General features: G+C 39.9%; 1 protein-coding gene across 2 annotated transcripts; it reads right to left on the reverse strand.

Annotated features, from left to right (window-relative positions):
• Positions 1 to 142: 142 nt before the first annotated feature.
• Positions 143 to 14,417, reverse strand: LOC138649118 (histamine H3 receptor-like). 2 transcript variants are annotated; one of them, XM_069739272.1, is made up of 4 exons: positions 14,230 to 14,417; positions 11,238 to 11,647; positions 9,678 to 9,844; positions 271 to 1,568 (listed from the first exon to the last, which is right to left on the reverse strand). In XM_069739272.1, exons 2-4 carry the CDS (start codon positions 11,491 to 11,493, stop codon positions 678 to 680), a joined length of 1,314 nt encoding a protein of 437 aa, XP_069595373.1. In that variant the 5' UTR covers positions 11,494 to 11,647; positions 14,230 to 14,417; the 3' UTR covers positions 271 to 677. The 2 variants fall into 2 exon arrangements, with proteins under 2 accessions (XP_069595374.1, XP_069595373.1); XM_069739273.1 differs by lacking the exon at positions 14,230 to 14,417 and having other exon boundaries at positions 143 to 1,568; positions 11,238 to 11,817.
• Between the last annotated feature and the right edge of the window lie 6,629 nt (positions 14,418 to 21,046).

The raw sequence follows: 21,046 nt of genomic DNA on the forward strand, positions 1-21,046 counted from the left end.
TGCCATTGCTACTACGTCAGCACCTGGGTCTACTGGAAAGCTTTCTGATGAGTTGGCCAACTCTAATGTATTAACGGATGTGGATTTGGGTGAAATAAACCAAGATTTAGATCTCTATGAAGTTAACTATTATCAAAACGTCAACCATGTCATTGACTTTAATGATCTTCTACCCAAGAACCTCGTTAACCTCCACATATGCAATGTTGCTCATGAATTGTAAGAGTCTATCCCATCAGTTTGGATGAATTAGAAATTGCAGACAGATTTGTAAAAACTGTGAATGTCTTTATTAATGTTTATGCTTTAGTGCCTTTCAAGAAAATTTGAGGCATTGGTCAACCATGGGTCCATCTCATTCCAACATCTACCAACCATTTCTGGCTTGGTAGATACCATCCATCTCCAATAATTTCCAAGCTCTCCACTTACTTCATCCATAGAGTAGATGTCCTCTATAATAGTAGTATGTGTGAAGAATGATGGCCAAGATTGCATTGTGCTACCAGAAAGCCCTACGGGTCCAGAAATGTCCCCGTAAAATATCACCTTCGATTAGCGTCCTTGGAGATCTCCATGATGACCACCGATGGCTTCGTCTTTCCCGATCTGATTCTGAATTATGGATTCTACAATCTGATGGTGTTTGAGGTCCCTTCCACAGCTGTCTGGGCGATTTACATAAAAATATGGGGATGAATTTTGACTTTTCCGGGGCATAACAGCTTCATGAAGGCTTTTCGGAAACTCATATGGCAGAGTGGGTAAAGAATAGGGTTGATGGCAGAGTTTAACCAGAGGAGCCAAAAGGAAATCTCATAGAGGTAATGCTGAACACAACGTCCATGGCAAGCCGCCCTGATGATCATTAACAGTGTATACGGTGCCCAACAAAGGCCAAAAATGCATACAATAATGGCCAAGGATTTGGCCACTCTCTTGTCCCTCGAAAGCCTAAATCTATTGGCAATGCTGCTAGCCATATCCGTCCTGACATTACTACAAGCGTTTTCCACCGTTTTGTAAAAACAGTCTTGGTGTTTTTTATTCTGAACCTCAACTTGTAAAGGTGGGAGATCTTGGCTTATATTAAGGTCCAACATGTGACCCTTGAGTCTTTGAGATCTCCGACCTGCAGGACCAGTTTCAGAAGAGGTCAAGCAGGTGGTCTGTTTCTTAACATCAATGTGAGGTCGGTCAGCTGGTTTTACAAAAAATATTAAATGTTCTTTCCTTTTCCTCTGGAAAGTCATCTCACAGTGTTCATGGCCTTGGGCCAGTTCTTCGTTCCTCATCATGGTCCTCTTCTTGATATTGATGTAGATGCTCAGATTGAAATAAGTGACGCTGATGAATGGAGTAAAGAACTCCACGGTGGAGGCGATCATCAGGAAGTACCAGTTGTAATAAAACTCCACGTAACATTCTCCATCTGGTAAGATTGTGGTTCTTGCGATGTACTCCCAGCTGATAATGGCCGGACCATAGAGAAGGAAGGCGGCCACCCAAACTAGCAACATTTTTAAGACTGCATTTCTAGTCATTCCTTTTTGGGCTCTGTAGGACACCTAAGGCATGTAGAAAAAAAGGATTTAGTTATATTCTTGTACATAGGAGCAGCATTATAGTGGTTATATTCTTGTACATAGGGGCAGTATTATAGTAGTTATATTCTTGTACATGGGAGCAGTATTATAGTAGTTATATTCTTGTATATAGGAGCAGTATTATAGTAGTTATACTCTTGTACATAGGGGGCAGTATTATAGTAGTTATATTCTTGTACATACGGGCAGTTTTATAGTGATTATAGTCTTGTACATAGGAGCAGTATTATAGTAGTTATATTCTTGTACATAGGAGCAGTATTATAGTAGTTATATTCTTGTACGTAGGAGCAGTATTATAATAGTTATATTCTTGTACATAGGGGCAGTATTATAGTAGTTATATTCTTGTACTTAGGGGCAGTATTATACTAGTTATATTCTTGTACTTAGGGGCAATATTATAATAGTTATATTTTTATACATAGGAGCAGTATTATAGTAGTTATATTCTTGTACATAGGGGCAGTATTATAGTAGTTATATTCTTGTACATAGGAGCAGTATTATAGTAGTTATATTCTTGTACGTAGGAGCAGTATTATAATAGTTATATTCTTGTACATAGGGGCAGTATTATGGTAGTTATATTCTTGTACTTAGGGGCAGTATTATAATAGTTATATTCTTATACATAGGAGCAGTATTATAGTAGTTATATTCTTGTACATAGGAGCAGTATTATAGTAGTTATATTCTTGTACATAGGGGCAAAATTATAGTAGTTATATTCTTGTACATAGGGGCAGTATTATAGTAGCTATATTCTTGTACATAGGAGCAGCATTATAGTAGTTATATTCTTGTACATAGGGGCAGTATTATAGTAGTTATATTCTTGTACATAGGGGCAACATTATAGTAGTTATATTCTTGTACATAGGGGCAGTATTATAGTAGTCATATTCTTGTACAGAGGGGCAGTATTATAATAGTTATATTCTTGTACATAGGAGCAGTATTATAGTACTTATATTCTTGTACATAGGAACAGTATTATAATAGTTATATTCTTGTACATAGGTGCAGTATTATAGTAGTTATATTCTTGTACTTAGCGGCAGTATTATAGTAGTTATAATCTTGTACATAGGAGCAGTATTATAGCAGTTATATTCTTATACATGGGGGCAGTATTATAGTAGTTATATACTTGTACATAGGGGCAGTATTATAGTAGTTATATTCTTGTACATAGAGGCAGTATTATAGTAGTTATATTCCTGTACATAGGGGCAGTATTATAGTAGTTATATTCTTGTACATAGGGGCAGTATTATAGTAGTTATATTATTGTACATAGGAGCAGTATTATAGTAGTTATATTCTTGTACATGGGGGCAGTATTATAGTAGTTATATTCTTGTTCATAGGAGCAGTATTATAGTAGTTATATTCTTGTACATAGGGGCAGTATTATAGAAGTTATATTCTTGTACATAGGAGCAGTATTATAGTAGTTATATTCTTGTACATAGGAGCAGTATTATAGTAGTTATATTCTTGTACATAGGAGCAGTGTTATAGTAGTTATAATCTTGTACATTGGGGGCGGTATGATAGTAGTTATATTTTTGTACATAGGGGCAGTATTATAGTAGTTATATTATTGTACATAGGAGCATTATTATATTAGTTATATTCTTGTACATAGGGGCAGTATTATAAAAGTTATATTCTTGTACATAGGAGCAGTATTATAGTACATAGTTACATAGTTATTAAGGTTGAAGGAATTCTTTGAGTCCATCTAGTTCAACCCATAGCCTAACCTAACATGCCCTAACATGTTGATCCAGAGGAAGGCAAAAAAAACCCATGTGGCAAAGAGTAAGCTCCACATTGGGGAAAAAAATTCCTTCCCGACTCCACATACGGCAATCAGACTAGTTCCCTGGATCAACGCCCTATCAAGGAATCTAGTGTATATACCCTGTAACATTATACTTTTCCAGAAATGTATCCAGTCCCCTCTTAAATTTAAGTAATGAATCACTCATTACAACATCATACGGCAGAGAGTTCCATAGTCTCACTGCTCTTACAGTAAAGAATCCGCGTCTGTTATTATGCTTAAACCTTTTTTCTTCTAGACGTAGAGGATGCCCCCTTGTCCCTGTTTCAGGTCTATGATTAAAAAGATCATCAGAAAGGTCTTTGTACTGTCCCCTCATATATTTATACATTAAAATAAGATCACCCCTTAGTCTTCGTTTTTCCAAACTAAATAGCCCCAAGTGTAATAACCTATGTTGGTATTGCAGACCCCCCAGTCCTCTAATAACCTTGGTCGCTCTTCTCTGCACCCGCTTCAGTTCAGCTATATCTTTCTTATACACCGGAGACCAGAACTGTGCACAGTATTCTAAGTGTGGTCGAACTAGTGACTTGTATAGAGGTAAAATTATGTTCTCCTCATGAGCATCTATGCCTCTTTTAATGCATCCCATTATTTTATTTGCCTTTGTAGCAGCTGCCTGACACTGGCCCCTGAATATGAGTTTGTCATCCACCCATACACCCAGGTCTTTTTCATTGACGGTTTTGCCCAGAGTTTTAGAATTAAGCACATAATTATACATTTTATTACTTCTACCCAAGTGCATGACCTTACATTTATCCCCATTACAGCTCATTTGCCATTTATCAGCCCAAGCTTCTAGTTTACATAAATCATCCGGTAATATAAAATTGTCCTCCTCTGTATTGATTACTCTGCAGAGTTTAGTGTAATCTGCAAATATTGAAATTCTACTCTGAATGCCCCCTACAAGGTCATTAATAAATATGTTAAAAAGAAGAGGGCCCAATACTGACCCCTGTGGTACCCCACTGCTAACCGCTACCCAGTCCGAGTGTGCTCCATTAATAACCACCCTTTGTTTCCTATCCCTGAGCCAGCTCTCAACCCACTTGCCCATATTTTCCCTGTATCAACCTTTTGTGTGGCACCGTATCAAAAGCTTTTGAAAAGTCCATATACACTACATCTACTGGGTTCCCTTGGTCCAGTCCAGAACTTACCTCTTCATAGAAACTGATCAAATTAGTCTGACATGAACGGTCCCTAGTAGTAGTTATATTCTTGTACATAGGAGCAGTATTATAGTAGTTATATTCTTGTGCATAGGAGCAGTGTTATAGTAGTTATAATCTTGTACATAGGAGCAGTATTATAGTAGTTATATTCTTGTACATTGGGGGCGGTATGATAGTAGTTATATTTTTGTACATAGAGGGCAGTATTATAGTAGTTATATTCTTGTTCATAGGGACAGTATTATAGAAGTTATAGTCTTGTATATAGGGGTCAGTATAATAGTACCGGTAGTTATATTCCTGTACATAGGGAGCAGTATTATAGTAGTTATATTCTTGTACGTAGGAGCAGTTTTATAGTGTTTATATTCTTGTTCATAGGGGCAGTATTATAGTAGTTATAGTCTTGTATATAGGGGTCAGTATAATAGTAGTTATATTCTTGTACATAGGGAGCAGTATTATAGTAGTTATATTCTTGTACATAGGAGCAGTATTATAGTAGTTATATTCTTGTACATAGGAGCAGTATTATAGTAGTTATATTCTTGTACATAAGTGCAGTATTATAGTAGTTATATTCTTGTACATAGGGGGCAGTATTATAGTAGTTATATTCTTGTACATAGGAGCAGTATTATAGTAGTTATATTCTTGTACATAGGAGCAATATTATAGTAGTTTTGTTCTTGTACATAGGGGCAGTATTATAGTAGTTATATTCTTGTACATAGGAGCAGTATTATAGTAGTTATATTCTTATACATAGGGAGCAGTATTATAGTAGTTATATTCTTGTACATAGTGGCAGTATTATAGTAGTTATATTCTTGTACATAGGGGCAGTATTATAGTAGTTATATTCTTGTACATAGGAGCAGTATTATAGTAGTTATATTCTTATACATAGGGGCAGTATTATAGTAGTTATATTCTTGTACATAGGGAGCAGTATTATAGTAGTTATATTCTTATACATAGGGAGCAGTATTATAGTAGTTATATTCTTGTACATAGGGAGCAGTATTATAGTAGTTATATTCTTGTACATAGGAGCAGTATTATAGTAGTTATATTCTTATACATAGGGGCAGTATTATAGTAGTTATATTCTTGTACATAGGGAGCAGTATTATAGTAGTTATATTCTTATACATAGGGGCTGTATTATAGTAGTTATATTCTTGTACATAGGAGCAGTATTATAGTAGTTATATTCTTATACATAGGGGCAGTATTATAGTAGTTATATTCTTGTACATAGGAGCAGTATTATAGTAGTTATATTCTTATACATAGGGAGCAGTATTATAGTAGTTATATTCTTGTACATAGGAGCAGTATTATAGTAGTTATATTCTTGTACATAGGAGCAGTATTATAGTAGTTATAGTCTTGTACATAGGGAGCAGTATTATAGTAGTTATATTCTTATACATAGGGAGCAGTATTATAGTAGTTATATTCTTGTACATAGGGGGCAGTATTATAGTAGTTATATTCTTATACATAGGGAGCAGTATTATAGTAGTTATATTCTTGTACATAGGGGCAGTATTATATTAGTTATATTCTTGTACATAGGGGCAGTATTATAGTAGTTATATTCTTGTACATAGGGGCAGTATTATATTAGTTATATTCTTGTACATAGGGGCAGTATTATAGTAGTTATATTCTTGTACATAGGGGCAGTATTATATTAGTTATATTCTTGTACATAGGGGCAGTATTATAGTAGTTATATTCTTATACATAGGGAGCAGTATTATAGTAGTTATATTCTTGTACATAGGGGCAGTATTATATTAGTTATATTCTTGTACATAGGGGCAGTATTACAGTAGTTATATTCTTGTACATAGTGGGCAGTATTATAGCGGTTATATTCTTACATAAGGGGCAGTTATATTATTGCCTATAACTTGGTCATGTTCATTAGATGATGAGTTGATCTATCTTTATTTGACCTTTTCTTTAGTTCTTTGCTTTATACTTGGTGAATTTGTCCTCCGCAGTGCACATATTTCTATTTTCCTGGTACCCACATAATAATCTCTCTTATTTTTCTCATCTTGTAGATGGTAACATGTTGCAGTGTTATACTCCTGAATTCACACTGTTTTTGCATTATTAATATAAATGCATGGTTTTGCTGTTACTTTGCAGCATTTTTGTGCCGCTAGAATTTCCTTTAAATATAGACCCTATAGATGGTGAAACGCGGCTAAAGACGCGGCCCCTTGCTGTAGAGCTATTTAGCACTTAATGTAACTGGTAGGAGCGGGCTGCTTCACATGTTTCTTGTGTTCAAAGAGCACAAATTGTTCACTGGCCGCGTCGTTACTGAGCCCGGTAATGTAATTACAGGTTTGGATATATTGGTAAATGGAAGTGTAACAAGTATTCTTTCCATAAAAAGAATGAAAAAATGCGCTAATTACTCTTCAAGGGCGAGATTCATTGTGACCTCTGAGGACCTCTCGACACACGGCATAAAGGGCTGTGTGTAAATACCCTGCTCGATGGATGCGCGTTCTGCCTCCTAATGGATAAATAGGCCCTAATCATACACGGGGGAAGGGTTCTACTATTCACCTCGAAAGTGCACGGACAGGAGGATATAATACCTGGGAATGGAGTTAACGAGGTTGATCTATGTGGATGAACTCTTTTCTTAGCGGAAATTGGGGGAGGGGGACTACCCCCTAGTTGTCAAAGCAAGAGAGCTTCTTGGGGGGAGGACTACCTCCTAGTTGTCAAAGCAAGAGAGTTTTTTGAGAGGACTACTCCCTAGTTTTCAAAAAGAGGCTCATGGGGGGACTACCCCCTAGTTGCTACATCAAGAATGGCTCTTAGTGGCACTACCCCCTAGTTGTCAAGGCAGGGATATTCTTGGTGGGACTACCCCTTAGTTGTAAAAAAAAAAGGTTGGGACATTCTTTGGGGGGCTAACATCTAGTTCTCAAAGCAGGGTGTTCTTGTGGAGGACTACTCCCTAGTTGTCAAAGCAGGGAGGTTCTTGTGGAGGACTACTCCCTAGTTGTCAAAGCAGGGAGGTTCTTGGGGGGACTACCCCTAGTTGTCAAAGAGAGGTTCTTGGGGGGGCTACCCCTTAGTTGTCAAAGAGAGGTTCTTGGGGTGGCTACCCCTTAGTTGTCAAAGCAGGGAGGTTCTTGGGGGGACTACCCCCTAGTTGTCAAAGAGAGGTTCTTGGGGGCGGGGACTACCCCTTTGTTGTCAAAGCAGGGAGGTTCTTGGGGTGATTATCCCTTAGTTGTCAAAGAAAGAGAGGTTCTTGGTGGGAACCACCCCATAGTTGTCAGAGCAGGGAGGTTTTTTGGGGGGACTACCCCTAGTTGTCAAAGCAGGGATGTGCTTGGGGGGACTACCCCCTAGTCGTTACAGCAAAAATGGCTCTTGGGGGAGGACTAGCCCTACTTGTCAAAGTAGGGAGTTTCATGCGGGGGGACTATCCTTTAGTTATCAAAGCAATAAAGGCTGTTGGGGGGACTGCCCCCTAGTTGTCACAGCAGGGAGGTTCTTGGGGGGGCCTAACCCTTAGTTGTCAAAGCAGGGAGGTTCTTGGGGGAGCTTACATCTAGTTGTAAAAGCAGGGGGCTTGTTGTGGAGGACTTCCCCCTAGTTGTCAAAGAAACAGAGTCTCTTGTGGAGGACTATTTCCTAGTTGCCAAAGCAGGGAGGGTCTTGGGGGGGAGTTTCTCTTAGTTGTCAAAACAGGGAGGTTCTTGGGAGGATTAACCATTAGTTGTCAAAGCAGGGAGGGTCTTGGGGGGGACTACCCTCTAGTTGTTAAAGCAAAAGACGTTCTTGGGGGGGGACTACCCTCTAGTTGTTAAATCAAGAGACGTTCTTGGGGGTGACTACCCCCTAGATGTGAAAGCAGGGAGGTACTTGTGGGGACTACCCCTTAGTTGTCAAAGAGAGAGCGGTTCTTCGGGGGGGACTACCCCCTAGTTGTCAAAGCAGTGAGGTCCTACAAAGAGTGACTCTTGAGTTGATCCAGGGGTGTTGTTATAAGGGTATGGTCCCAGTCCATGATGCCACATGTAGCCAAAACCCATGCCCCCTACTATGGATAAATGAGCGCACAAGTTTGCATCCATTACCATAGACTTAGAATGGAGCAGAAAAGTGACCTCTCCTCCATCCAAAAGGAGGCAAATAAGACCCTTTTCTAATATCAGGGGGAGTCTCAGTGTTTGCCCCCCTCCAATCCAAAAGTCCTCTTTAAGTGAAATTTAAAAGCACAATGACCTCGTTTTATATTTCGTGGTCACTTTTGTTTTTTTATCTTGCCGTTTTCATAGTCATTCTTTGTGCCAATACAATGCATGCAATTTTTTACTTTTCGGTCCAAAATGAAAAAAAAGTGATCTTTATTTTTGTTTTTAAATTTTTTTTTTACTCCCTCATTTTGCAAAATGGTGCAAACAATTGTGCCAAAATAACCGGACGTACAAAAACTATCACTCCAAGGAAGGACCGTACTACATTTACCACAAATTCTGCCACTTTACGAAAAGTTGCAAATGAGGAGTTTGGCGAAAGCATCTGGAAACTCCAAATTTTGGCCAAAATGGCAAACATAAAAAGAAAAAAAAATCACAGGTGGAAACTTTAAAAAAATATTGCAGGCTGCGGAATGAGTTAACTGAGAATCCGTCAGTGAGCTCATTCTAACAGCGGAATGTGCATACAAACCAAAAACCCAATTGCAAAAATGATTTTTAGTCCCAAATAAAAAGCTTCTCTACATCTGATCCGACCTTTCTGAGCTGCAATACCGGACGCCAGACGCCTATGGGCAGAGGTGGCGCTATTTCTGTAATGCATGCAATGGAAAGGTGCGCCAATCCCACAAAGCGTAGCATATGACATAGGCTCCCTGAGCTTTATGACAAGCCTCTATACTGTACACAGGTGGCTTGCTGGGACTTGTAGTGATGCATTGATTAGCTCCCAGCTTGGAATATCATGCAATGCAATAAATCCTGAAAGCTCCATTACCGCCTTAGTGACCGAGATGAATCTGTCGTAGCTGATGAGGACGATGTTGAAGACGGAGGCGGTGCACAGCAGGTAGTCCATGACCAGCCACAACTTGCACAATCCTTTCCCGAACTTCCACTGCCCCGTCAGGACGTAAGGGATGTAGAGTGGGATACAGAAGCCACCTGACGAGGAAAAACAGTCAGAGACCCCCATAAGGACAATGTCCCTCCGCGTCAGTCTGCGCTCACCGACCTGACAAAGGCAACAAGGATATATCAGCGATATTCCATCATGGGCTTTCCCGCTGTTCCGAAACTACTACTCCTTCCATTCCTTTATTACCTAGTGCTTGCTGGGAGTTGTAGTCTGCCTTGCATATTGAAGGTTACTAAGGTAGTGGGAGAAAGAAGTGGACTTGGACCTCAGAAACTACAACTCCCATCAAGCCCTGTCCACTCCGAATCTATCTCGTCTTCCAAATCTCCAACTTGAGCTTTAAATAACAACTCCCATCATGTCCTGTCCACTCCGAATCTATCTCTTCCTCTAAATCTCCAACTTGAGTTTTAAACTACAACTCTCATCATGCCCTGTCCTCTCCAAATCTTTTCTTCCAAATCTCCAACTTGCTTTTTAAACTACAACTCCCATCATGCCCTGTCCACTCCAAATCTCTTCTTCCAAATCTCCAACTTGCTTTTTAAACTACAACTCCCATCATGTCCTGTTCAGTCCGAATCTCTTCTTCCAAACCTCCAACTTGCTTTTTAAACTACAACTCCCATCATGTCCTGTCCACTCCGAATCTCTTCTTCCAAATTTCCAACTTGCTTTTTAAACTACAACTCCCATCATGTCCTGTCCTCTCCTAATCTCTTCTTCCAAATCGCTAACTTGCTTTTTAAACTACAACTCCCATCATGTCCTGTCCTCTCTGAATCTCTTCTTCCAAATCTCCAACTTGCTTTTTAAACTACAACCCCCATCATGTCCTGTCCACTCCAAATCTCTTCGTCCAAATTTCCAACTTGCTTTTTAAACTACAACTCCCATCATGTCCTGTCCTCTCCGAATCTCTTCTTCCAAATCTCCAACTTGCTTTTTAATCTACAACTCCCATCATGTCCTGTCCTCTCCGAATCTCTTCTTCCAAATCTCCAACTTGCTTTTTAAACTACAACTCCCATCATGTCCTGTCCACTCCAAATCTCTTCTTCCAAATCTCCAACTTGCTTTTTAAACTACAACCCCCATCATGTCCTGTCCACTCCAAATCTCTTCGTCCAAATCTCCAACTTGCTTTATAAACTATAACTCCCATCATGTCCTGTCCACTCCGAATCTCTTCTTCCTAATTTCCAACTTGCTTTTTAAACTGCAACTCCCATCATGTCCTGTCCACTCCAAATCTATCTCTTCTTCCAAATCTCCAACTTGAGTTTTAAAAACTGCAACTCCCATCAATCCCAACATGCTGAGTGTTGTAGTGTTCCAACAAGCTGGTGAGTGCCAGGTGTGGACTTACGGGGGGACTGCATCTCTACAATTGGTTATAGGGGAGCACAAAATACTCACCCACTAAGAAATCGGCGATGGCCAGGTTGAGAAAAAAGAAATTTCCTTGCGTCCTTAACCCTTTATCAACCACAAAAGCCAAAATGACCAGAGCGTTGCCCAACACGGTTGCCAGCACCATGAGGATCATGAGGACCGCCAGCACGATGGAGACGCTGGGTGAGAACTGTCCGTAGTGCTGAAATTGCTCCTCGCCGTTGGCTAAGCATTTATTCCCAGGCGGGTTGTCTACAGTTGAGCTGTTCTCTCCTGACATTGCTGCTGCTGCTGGGAATCGGGGAAAAGGGGTGGAAAAAAAAAGCCGAAAATCCCAAAGCAAAGGGTCACATTGTTAGAGAGCAGAACCTGCTGCCCGGACCGGTGGACTTCATCTGTGCACTGAAAATTTCAAACTCCGAGCCTTCTGGTTCCTGCAAATGTAATGTCCAGACTCATAGCACAGCAGCAAATATACATCAGGCAATGTGAGGATTGAGCATTGATGGACAGCCCTATAGCGCCACCTTTAGGGAAGAAGCAGTAGAACTGGCAAGAGAAAACCTTGATCAAGCATATGAACCACTAATAGGGGCTCCAGAGAAGAGTATAGCCTGTAACATCATGCAACGGGTCTACAACATGAACTGTAGCCTTGAGTAAGTCTGACCCCACTTAGAATTCCTCATGTCGGTAGCTGAAGGATATTTTTTTTTTCCAGATTCTGAAAATTTCAAAAGCAGGCTATACTAAGCCTACCCTTATTAAGTAATAGAGAGGGCTACAGCCCATAGCACCATGCAACGAGTTGAAAAAATGAGCTCTGACCTTGCAAAAGACTGACCGCAGTTAGTATTTTCATATGTCAGTAGCTGGAGTATTTATTTATTTTTTGAACAGTTTCTGAATATTTCTGAAAAAGCTACACTTAGCCTACCCTTATTGATCGGGGCACTAGAGAATAATGTAACCCATAGCACCACGCAATAAGTCTACAAAATGAGCACTAGTCTTGAGTAAGGCTTAGTAATTTTCAAGTCAGTAGTTGGAGTATTTTTTTTCTCCAGATTCTAAAACAGGCTATACTAAACCTACCCTTATTAATTAATAAGGTCTCCAGAGAAGAATATAACACTATGCCAGAAGTCTACAAAGAGAGCTCTAGCTTTCTTGAGTAATGCTGACCGCACTTAGAATTTTTCATTTATCAGTAGCTGGAGTATATATATTTATTTATTTTTACAGATTCTGACAATTTCTAAAAAAAAGTCTATTTTAAGCCTACCCTTATTAATTAAGAGGGGCTCCAGAGAAAAATATAGCCCATAGCACCATGCAACAAGTCTACAAAATGAACTACCTGTCTTGAGTAAGGCTGACCACACTTAGAATTTTTCATATCAGTAGCTGTAGTTTTGTTTTCCAGATTCTGTCAATTTCTGAAACATGCTACACTAAGCCTACCCTTATTAATTATTATGGGTTCCAGAGAAGATTATGGCCTGTAGGATTATGCAACAAATCTGCAAAATGAGCTATAGCCTTGAATAAGGCTAACCACACTTAGAATTTTTCATGTCAGTAGCTGGAGTATTTTTTGTTCCAATTTCTAAAACGGGCTATACTAAGTCTACCCTTATTAATTAATAGGGGCTCCAGTGAAGAATATAGCTCATAACATTGTGCAACAAATCTACAAAGTGAGCTCTAGCCTTGAGTAAGGCTGACTGCACTTAGCATTTTTCACTTGTAAGTATCTGAAGTATTTTTTTTTCCAGATTTTATGTCATCAAATGTCTAATGGACATTTCTGAAACAGGCGATGCTAAGCCTACCCTTATGAAGTTGCCAGGACACCGCTGGCAACAATCACTCCTATGGGGAACTTATAACAAGTAAGGATAATCATTCCCTACCAATAGCAGAGACCTGTTTACTGAGCATGAAGCTTACAATTCCAATTTTGCATTTTCATACAGAATGCAGAATTTCGGTTTCTGCAAGGAAACCATCGTCAAGCTACTGTTGACCGATCTCTGATTGTATTTTAGCACTGTAACTAATGTTTTTCTATTGTAAATATGCTACTGCTATTTTTATTTCATTGGCCATTGCGGTACTTTAATAACCTCTTGCATTCTTTGTGATGAAGACAAAATATTTGTTTCCACCTGGAAACTGTCAGTAAGCGGTCTTTTAGTATTTCTGTTCTTATTTTAGTTCTTAGTATGATTATTCACTGTTGTAAATATGGCGTGGCTCTTTCTGACTTACTGGTCGATGTAATACCTCCATGAAAACAGAAAAATCTCTGTTTATCTATGGAAACTGTCAACAAGCAGCTGTTGATAGTGCTTAATTTTTATTTAGTACTGTGATATTCTTGCTGTTTTAGTAATGGCTTTTTGGCTAGTTCACTAATGTAAAAACCATAATTTCTTGCATTTTTATGCATCCAATAAAATATATGTTTCTATCTGGAACCTGTCAACAAGTTGCTGTTAACAGATCTTTATTCTTATTTTAGCACTCTGACGCTTTTCTGATATGAATATGCTGCAGATCTTTCTGGCTCATTGACCAATGAAACGCCTTAATACCATCTTAAATTTTAGTGTGAAAGAAAACAAAATCTCTGTACCTGGAAACTGTCAACAAGCAGCTGTTGTCCGATCTCTATTTTTATTTTAGTACTTTGCCACTACTGTTATCTGTGGCTCTTTTTTTTCTGGTTTGTTGATGTAAAAACGGTAATAATGTTTTGCATTTTTGTGCAGTCAACACAATCTCTGCTTCTGTCTGGGAAACTGTCATCATGCTGCTGTTGACTGATCTCTATTCTTATTTTATCACTTTGTATAGTGACTCGCAGGTATGATTATGCTGTAACTCTGGTTTGCTGATGTTAAAACCAAATTTCTTGCTTTTAAGTGTAGACAACAAAAACATGGAAGCTGTCAGCAAGTTGCTGTTGACAGATCTCTATTCTTACACGCAAAATAAATTTTTTGCTTACCTTTAATGTGTTACGTTAGCGAGTTACACTTGGGTCCTGTTCATTGCATCAGCACTTTTTGGGCAGATCCTGGTGTCCGGTGACAGGTGGGATAAAGGGCGGTGGTCAGTATGTTGATGGAGGATGTCATGACCGGTCCTGCTTACTTATGAGCCCTTTAAGTTGAGCAGCTAAGATGAACTGGAGAGTATCTAAGATTCTTAGAAAATGATCAGGGGTCTCATCACATACTTGTCTTTCCTTCCTGTTTCCAGTCATTGTTCCCATACCCAGCCATATATTAAATATTAAAGGGGCGGTTGCAGCCAGCGCGGGGAATCAGACACGTCTCGGAGGATGCCGCTGGGTATTTACTCCATTCAGGCGCATTGGCTTTTTCTTGAATTCAATGACCTGTAGTGTGTAAAGGGATGTAAAATAGCAAATACTGCCTGATAGTCCCACTACGGCTCCTCCGAAAATCCAACGTGCGACTTTCCGGCATCTTAGTACCTCCTCGAAATAGGAAAATTCGTCACTATTATGCCACAATTTTCTCCCAAATTTTCCTAAATGAGCAACTATAGCAAAGACTGAAAGGATTAGAGACTTCTTCCAAAAACAGCGCCCCCCTCTTATCTGCAGGTCATGTGTGGTATTGCAGCTCAATACCAATCATTTTAAGGGGTCAGGGGTGGCGCTGGTTTTGTATAAAGACAGATTTTCTAATCCTGGCCAGCCCCTTTAAGTCTTTACTATTGTAAAACTGCAGATCCCAGCATGCCCAGACAGTTGCAGGCAAGTTCCCCATACCTCTACACACTCCATTTCATTGCTCCTGGTAATTTAACTTCCTTCTTTGCTGATATGGGGGCCCCCTTATTTACAGGGGTCCGCATAGCTGCAGGTGATGAATTCATCCATGAAAGCCCCCGGGGACGGTTCTGCCTCAGTCCCCCCGTCCCGCCCGTCACTCGTCATCCACAGAACATTGAATACGATGCTAATGATCACGCTTTAGAACGCTCTTGTAGAAATTCATTATAGTTGAGGGCTTTCCAGATTATAAAGGAGAGAGTCAGGGAGAAAATGTGCCTGCTAAAGGCTCCAAAAAAAGCATCTCCCTCTCTAAAAGGGTTGAAAAAAATTAAAGGGATCTGAGAGCAGCATGATGTAGGGGCTGAGACCCTGATTCCAGCGATGTGTCACTTGCCGTTCTGCATGATGTGATACATCATTCTGCTCGGAATGTTGAAGTTTATGTAACCCCGCCCCCATCACTGTCTGTGTACAAAAAGCTGCCAATCAGTGATTGGAGGCGTGGCTGGACTAGGAGGCACGAGACATCTAGTCCTCTAGTGATAATCTGTGATTTGTATTGAAAAAGATAACACACAGTTCAGTAAGTGATATATTGCTGGAATCAGGGCCTCAGCCCCTACATTGTGCTCCTCTCAGAGTACATAGGAAAAAAACTGCTGACAGATTCCCTAAAAAGGATCTAGTTTGCTTTCTTGAAACAGCACCTCTCTTGGCTAGGTCTGGTATTGCAGCTAAGCCTAAGCTTACACGCATTCTTTGAAAATAATTTTTGCATTAGGCTTTCTATAAATATTTTGCATAGATTGCCTTCTACATCCTTTATGCATCACTGCACATAGCAGGCTGCAGAAGTCTATCACGATTGTGGTAAAAAAAGAAGCACAATACAGCTGCAATATGTGAACGCCGCCTTATGTGTCTTTAATCTTTTCTAGAAGCTGATCTGAGCGTATCCGAATGAGCTCACTGACAGGCACACGTGTAACTCATTCTGCAGTCTGCTATGCACTGTTATATATAAAGGCTGTAGAAGCCATAGTCACCAGTGAATGCATCAGTGAGCTCGTTCGGATCTTATCAAATCCTTTTAGAGGAAAACTCAAAGGAAGAGAGCTAAGCATGTGAGCATCCAGAACAAGCTCACTGGCAGGTTCTCTGTTAACTCATTCTGCAGCTTGTTATGTAACGTGATAAACAGAGGCTGCGGAAGCCAAATGTTTCAACCTTTTTAGTGTAACCATATTGCAAAAGTCATTTGTAGCTAAAAGTTTTCGCATGGAAGTAAAACCAATTGGCTCTTAAGGTTTCATAGGGCTGGGCTGCAATACCGGAAACAGCCACATGGAGACGAGTGGCGCTGTTTTTGGGGATAAAAAATAAAAATACCCTTTTTCTAACCTTGTACCACCTGTTTTATGAGCGCATGGTCACATGAGGAGTTGGATGGCGAAATACGTTATTTTCTTCTCCATCCGATGTCACATTGTGGCTCCGTCAGGTGTCCGTCCATGTTTTAGCAAATGTGTCTTGTGAGATTCATCACCAGTCTATGGATAATGAGCAACAAATAGGGCGAACGAAAAATACTAAGTGCTAAGCAAAAATACTAAATAAAAGAAATACTAAAAAAATAATAAATAAATATACTAGATAAATTCTAAATAAAAAAATACTTAATACTAAATCAACATTTTATAAAAAATAGTAAATAAATACTAAAAAATACAAAATATATAACTATTAAATAAAAATAGTAAGTAAATGCAAAAAAATTTAAATATATAAATGCTAAATAAAAATAGTAAAGGCTAAGTAAAAATACTAAAATATTGTAAATAAAAATACAATTTAAAAAAAAAAATAAGGTGGCGCAAGAGGGAGGAAAGGGCTTCTAAAGTAAAAATCCTAAATGCTAAGCAAATATACTAAATAAAATAAATACAAAAAAAAAATCTAAATAAAAATACTGAATAAATATGAAATAAAAATAGTACATAAAAAATACTAAATAAAATAAATACTAAAAATAATAGTAAATAATAAATAAATACTTAGTACTAAATAAACATTAAATAATAATAGTAAATACTTAAAAGTATTAAATATATAAATGCTAAATAAAAATACTTAATAAATACTCAATAAAAATACTAAATAAAATTACTGCCTTTTTAAGGGGCTTTGCCAAAAATATATTGTAGTCGTCAGATCGTGAAATAATAATAATTTCCACAATTGGATGTATTTTAAAAAGTGTTCCTGTGCTGAGATAATCTTATGAATGTGTCCCTGCTGTACTGTGTAATGGTCGGGTCTGACTATACGGGGACAGTGTCTGATCATACCACATCTCCTGGGCAGGGGAGGATATAATAGAGTATACAGACGTTACAGCACAAGGTCATAGCCGATTCTTTCTTTGAGGTAAAACATTGTTTAAAAACAGGCAGTGAAATGTTTTGCCTCATAGAAAGAATCGGGACATTATACCAAGATCAAGATATTATACCCGGATAGGGGGCTGTGGAGACAAGGGGGCAGTGGTTGTTCTCTGTGTTTGGCGGGCACCCACAGAGAGGAGGTGACAAGAAGGTTAGGAAGCTGACAGTCCATTGAGGTACAAGGCCGGGTGACCTGATTGTCCCAACCTGGCTTTTTCGAACAACTCCATGGTGCCAGGTGACCGCAGGGTCCCAACCTGGCTTCTCCAAACGTCTCCATGGGTTCAGTTATGGTCAATGGATCAGATCTGTATTCCTCCAGCTGTGGCTGTGGTCCCATATGCTGACATCCTGTAGAATGTCAAATCTGTATTCCTCTTGATGGAGCCATGGTTCCTTGACTGTTGTTCTGTTGAGTTCCTTTTCAGAAGCCGAGATATCCCTTTTTATGCCCACAGCTGTCCTCCAGTCTATCATCCACAGGTCAAGGGGAAGGTGCGATCAGATTAACTTTCATTGTTTGAGTATTTAATCAATCTGCATAGTTTGTCCTTCACTGTTTTGCAGGTCAACAAGCTACATGGGTAACCAACATATTGGCAAACATCGATTGTTCAATGGCCCTGTGTCCCTGTCCTTCTAAGATAGTAACACAATAATCTGTAGGCGCTGATATAAGAGGTAAACAGCGGCCTTTCAACAACTCACAAACATCAATTCAAGAGTGAGCATCCAGACATACAGTATATGAACAATTGTCTGTCTCTTGACCTACCGAAGAAAAGAAAAACATCAATTCAAGAGTCAACGTTCAGACTCATATGAACAATAGTCTACGTCTCCTGGCCTACTGAAAATACATGTCTGGCATAATTAAGATTAAATGCTATATCGTTATCGAGGCATTATACCAGGATGTGTACATTATACCAGGATGGCGACATTAAACCAAGATAAGGGACATTATACCAAGATAGTAATATTATACTGCTATAGGGGGCATTATTCTAGGATAGGGGATGTCATACCAGTAAGGCGGACATTATACCCCTCATTTCCTTTTCTCACGTGAAACTATATGAGATATCGGACCGTCATCACGGGAGGTCGGCACAGGCGCCGGTTGGCACAGCCGGGTCTATAGACTTCCATTACGCACCGGATGTTTCTTGTCCTTGTGTCCTCGTCTTTCTCAGCTGTATTGATGAGGCTTCTTTCTTAGACGGCTAATTATGCCTTTCTGGGGTTTCTAGATTTTGCTTCCGGAAGAATAGAGCTTATTTGAGGTTTTGTGGTGTCACCGTAATTACGGAAGAGAAGGAGATTCATATTGGGCGTTTCAGGGACTGAATTTTGGATGGGAACTTACACCAATCACAAAGAGAAGCCAAGACGCACAGCTGCCGGGAGCCGTGAGAAGGGAAAGTATCAGGTGGCGTTTCCTGGAATCACGCTCCGTTCTGGGGTAGAGGTAAAGTCCTGAAACCTCAGTGATCTCAGACCCGCCGCTAAATGGGCATACTGGGAGTTGTAGTACCCCAACGGCTGGAGAAAGGCAAGATTGAGATCTGCTAAAGAATGGATGGAGCCAATGGACGATTGATCGGCCAATCATAATCCCGCTTAAAGGGATTGTCCAAGACTTAAAACGTTAAGATATCCCATTATTATCAAATCTGTGGGGTCCGATCCCCGGCCCCCTGACTGATCAGCTATTACCCGGTCAGGCGTACATTGTGTGCACCATAGCTCAAAACACCATGTAGTGGCCATTCTAAGGTACTGCAGCTCAAAGCTGATAGAAGTGATTGTGACCGGAGCTCGGGTAGGTCATCAGTACCATAGCTCTGCACAGCCCCTTTAAGGATGTGGAGCACCAAACTCCCATCATCAGTATTCTGTAAGAGAGAAGGGTCAGGGCAGAGAAACCCCGAGGGGGAAGTGATGGGTGAAAGGTGCCAAGAAATCATTTCTCATCCTCTCCGGTGCTCTGTAATTATTGCAGAATCATCACCCAGAAATGATCGCCCGGCTCCGATGGTGCGGAATAAAGCCGTGTGCACGGCGCTGTCCTCGCCGCAGCGGTTACCTACAGACCCAGGAGAGGACACGGATCAGATGACCCCCGACCGGCTGAGCTCCCATTTATAAATCCAGAAGACGGATCGTGAAGGAAATGTAAAATGTTTCACTGGAACAATCCAATATTAACAAATGCTGAGTACGGAGGGTGATGGTGGGAGAGAAGGGGAGGGAGTCAGAGATGGAGGGGAAGGATGGGGAGGAAAGAATAAAGGTAGGAAGGAAAGAAAGGAAGGATGAAGGAGCGAGAAGAGAAAGGAATGGGAAAAGAAAGGAGAACAATGAGGAAGAGAAGAAAGGAAAAGAGGGAGGCAGGGAAGGATGGATGGAAAGAACACTGGTAGGAAGGAAGGATGAAGGAGAGAGAACAGAATGGAAGGAGGGAGGAGGCAGAGAAGGAAAAAAGAGAAAAAGCCAGGAAGGGAAAATGCTAGGAAGGAAAGAAAAAAGGAGGACGGAATAGACAAAGGAAGAGGAAGGATAAATGAACAGGAAAAGAATTGAAGAAAGGAGAACAAGGATGAAGAGATGAAAATAAAAGAGAGACAGGGAAGGATGGAAGGAAAGAATAAAGGTACAAAGGAAAGAAAGGGAACATTAAAAGCTAGAGGTAGGAAGGAAGAAGGCATGAGATGAGAATGGACGAAATGAAGGAGGATGTAGAGAAGGAAGAAAGAGAAAAAGCCAGGATGGGAAAATGCTAGGAAGGAAAGAAAAAAAGGAGAAAGGAACAGGAAGGATAAAGGAACAGGAAAAGAATGGAAAAAAGGAGAACAAGGATGAAGAGATGAAAATAAAAGAGAGACAGGGAAGGATGGAAGGAAAGAATAAAGGTACAAAGGAAAGAAAGGGAACATTAAAAGCAAGAGAAAGGAAGGAAGAAGGCATGAGATGAGAATGGACGAAATGAAGGAGGATGTAGAGAAGGAAGAAAGAGAAAAAGCCAGGATGGGAAAATGCTAGGAAGGAAAGAAAAAAAGGAGAAAGGAACAGGAAGGATAAAGGAACAGGAAAAGAATGGAAAAAAGGAGAACATGGGGGAAGAGAAGATAGGAAGGGACAGAAGCAGGGAAGGATGGAACGAAAGAATAAAAGTGGGAAGGAAAGAAGGGAGAGAAATGAAGGGTAAAGGAACAGGAAAATGGAAGAAGGCAGGAAAGAAGAAAGGAATAAAAATAGCAAGAGGAAGAAATGAGAAGAAAGGAAGAAAGGCAATAAGGTAAAAGGAGGCAGAGAAGGTAGAAAGAAAGGGAGGCAGGCAGGGAAGGAAGGAAAGGTTAACGAAGGAAAGGAAAGAAAAAAGTATAAAGGAATAAAAAAGATGAAGCAAGGATAAAGGAACAGGAAAAGAATTGAAGAAAGGAAAACAAGGAGGCAGAGAATAGAGGGAGGCAGGTAAGGATGATGAGAAGTAAAGGATAACTGTAGGAAGCAAAAAAAAACAAGGAATAAAAAGGGAAAAGGAAGGAAGGATAAAGGAATGGGAAGAAGGT

The sequence above is a fragment of the Ranitomeya imitator genome, chromosome 9 (assembly GCF_032444005.1).
Source record: "Ranitomeya imitator isolate aRanImi1 chromosome 9, aRanImi1.pri, whole genome shotgun sequence".
Lineage (NCBI taxonomy): Eukaryota > Metazoa > Chordata > Amphibia > Anura > Dendrobatidae > Ranitomeya > Ranitomeya imitator.

What these genes read in the sequence shown, in the direction of transcription:
- LOC138649118 (XM_069739273.1), bottom strand. Translation starts at nt 11,493, where the DNA reads ATGTCAGGAGAGAACAGCTCAACTGTAGACAACCCGCCTGGGAATAAA. An exon ending in CATCGCCGATTTCTTAGTGG is followed by an intron (nt 9,845 to 11,237) that starts GTGAGTATTTTG and finishes TTTCCTCGTCAG; the next exon opens with GTGGCTTCTGTATCCCACTC. An exon ending in TCATCTCGGTCACTAAGGCG is followed by an intron (nt 1,569 to 9,677) that starts GTAATGGAGCTT and finishes TACATGCCTTAG; the next exon opens with GTGTCCTACAGAGCCCAAAA.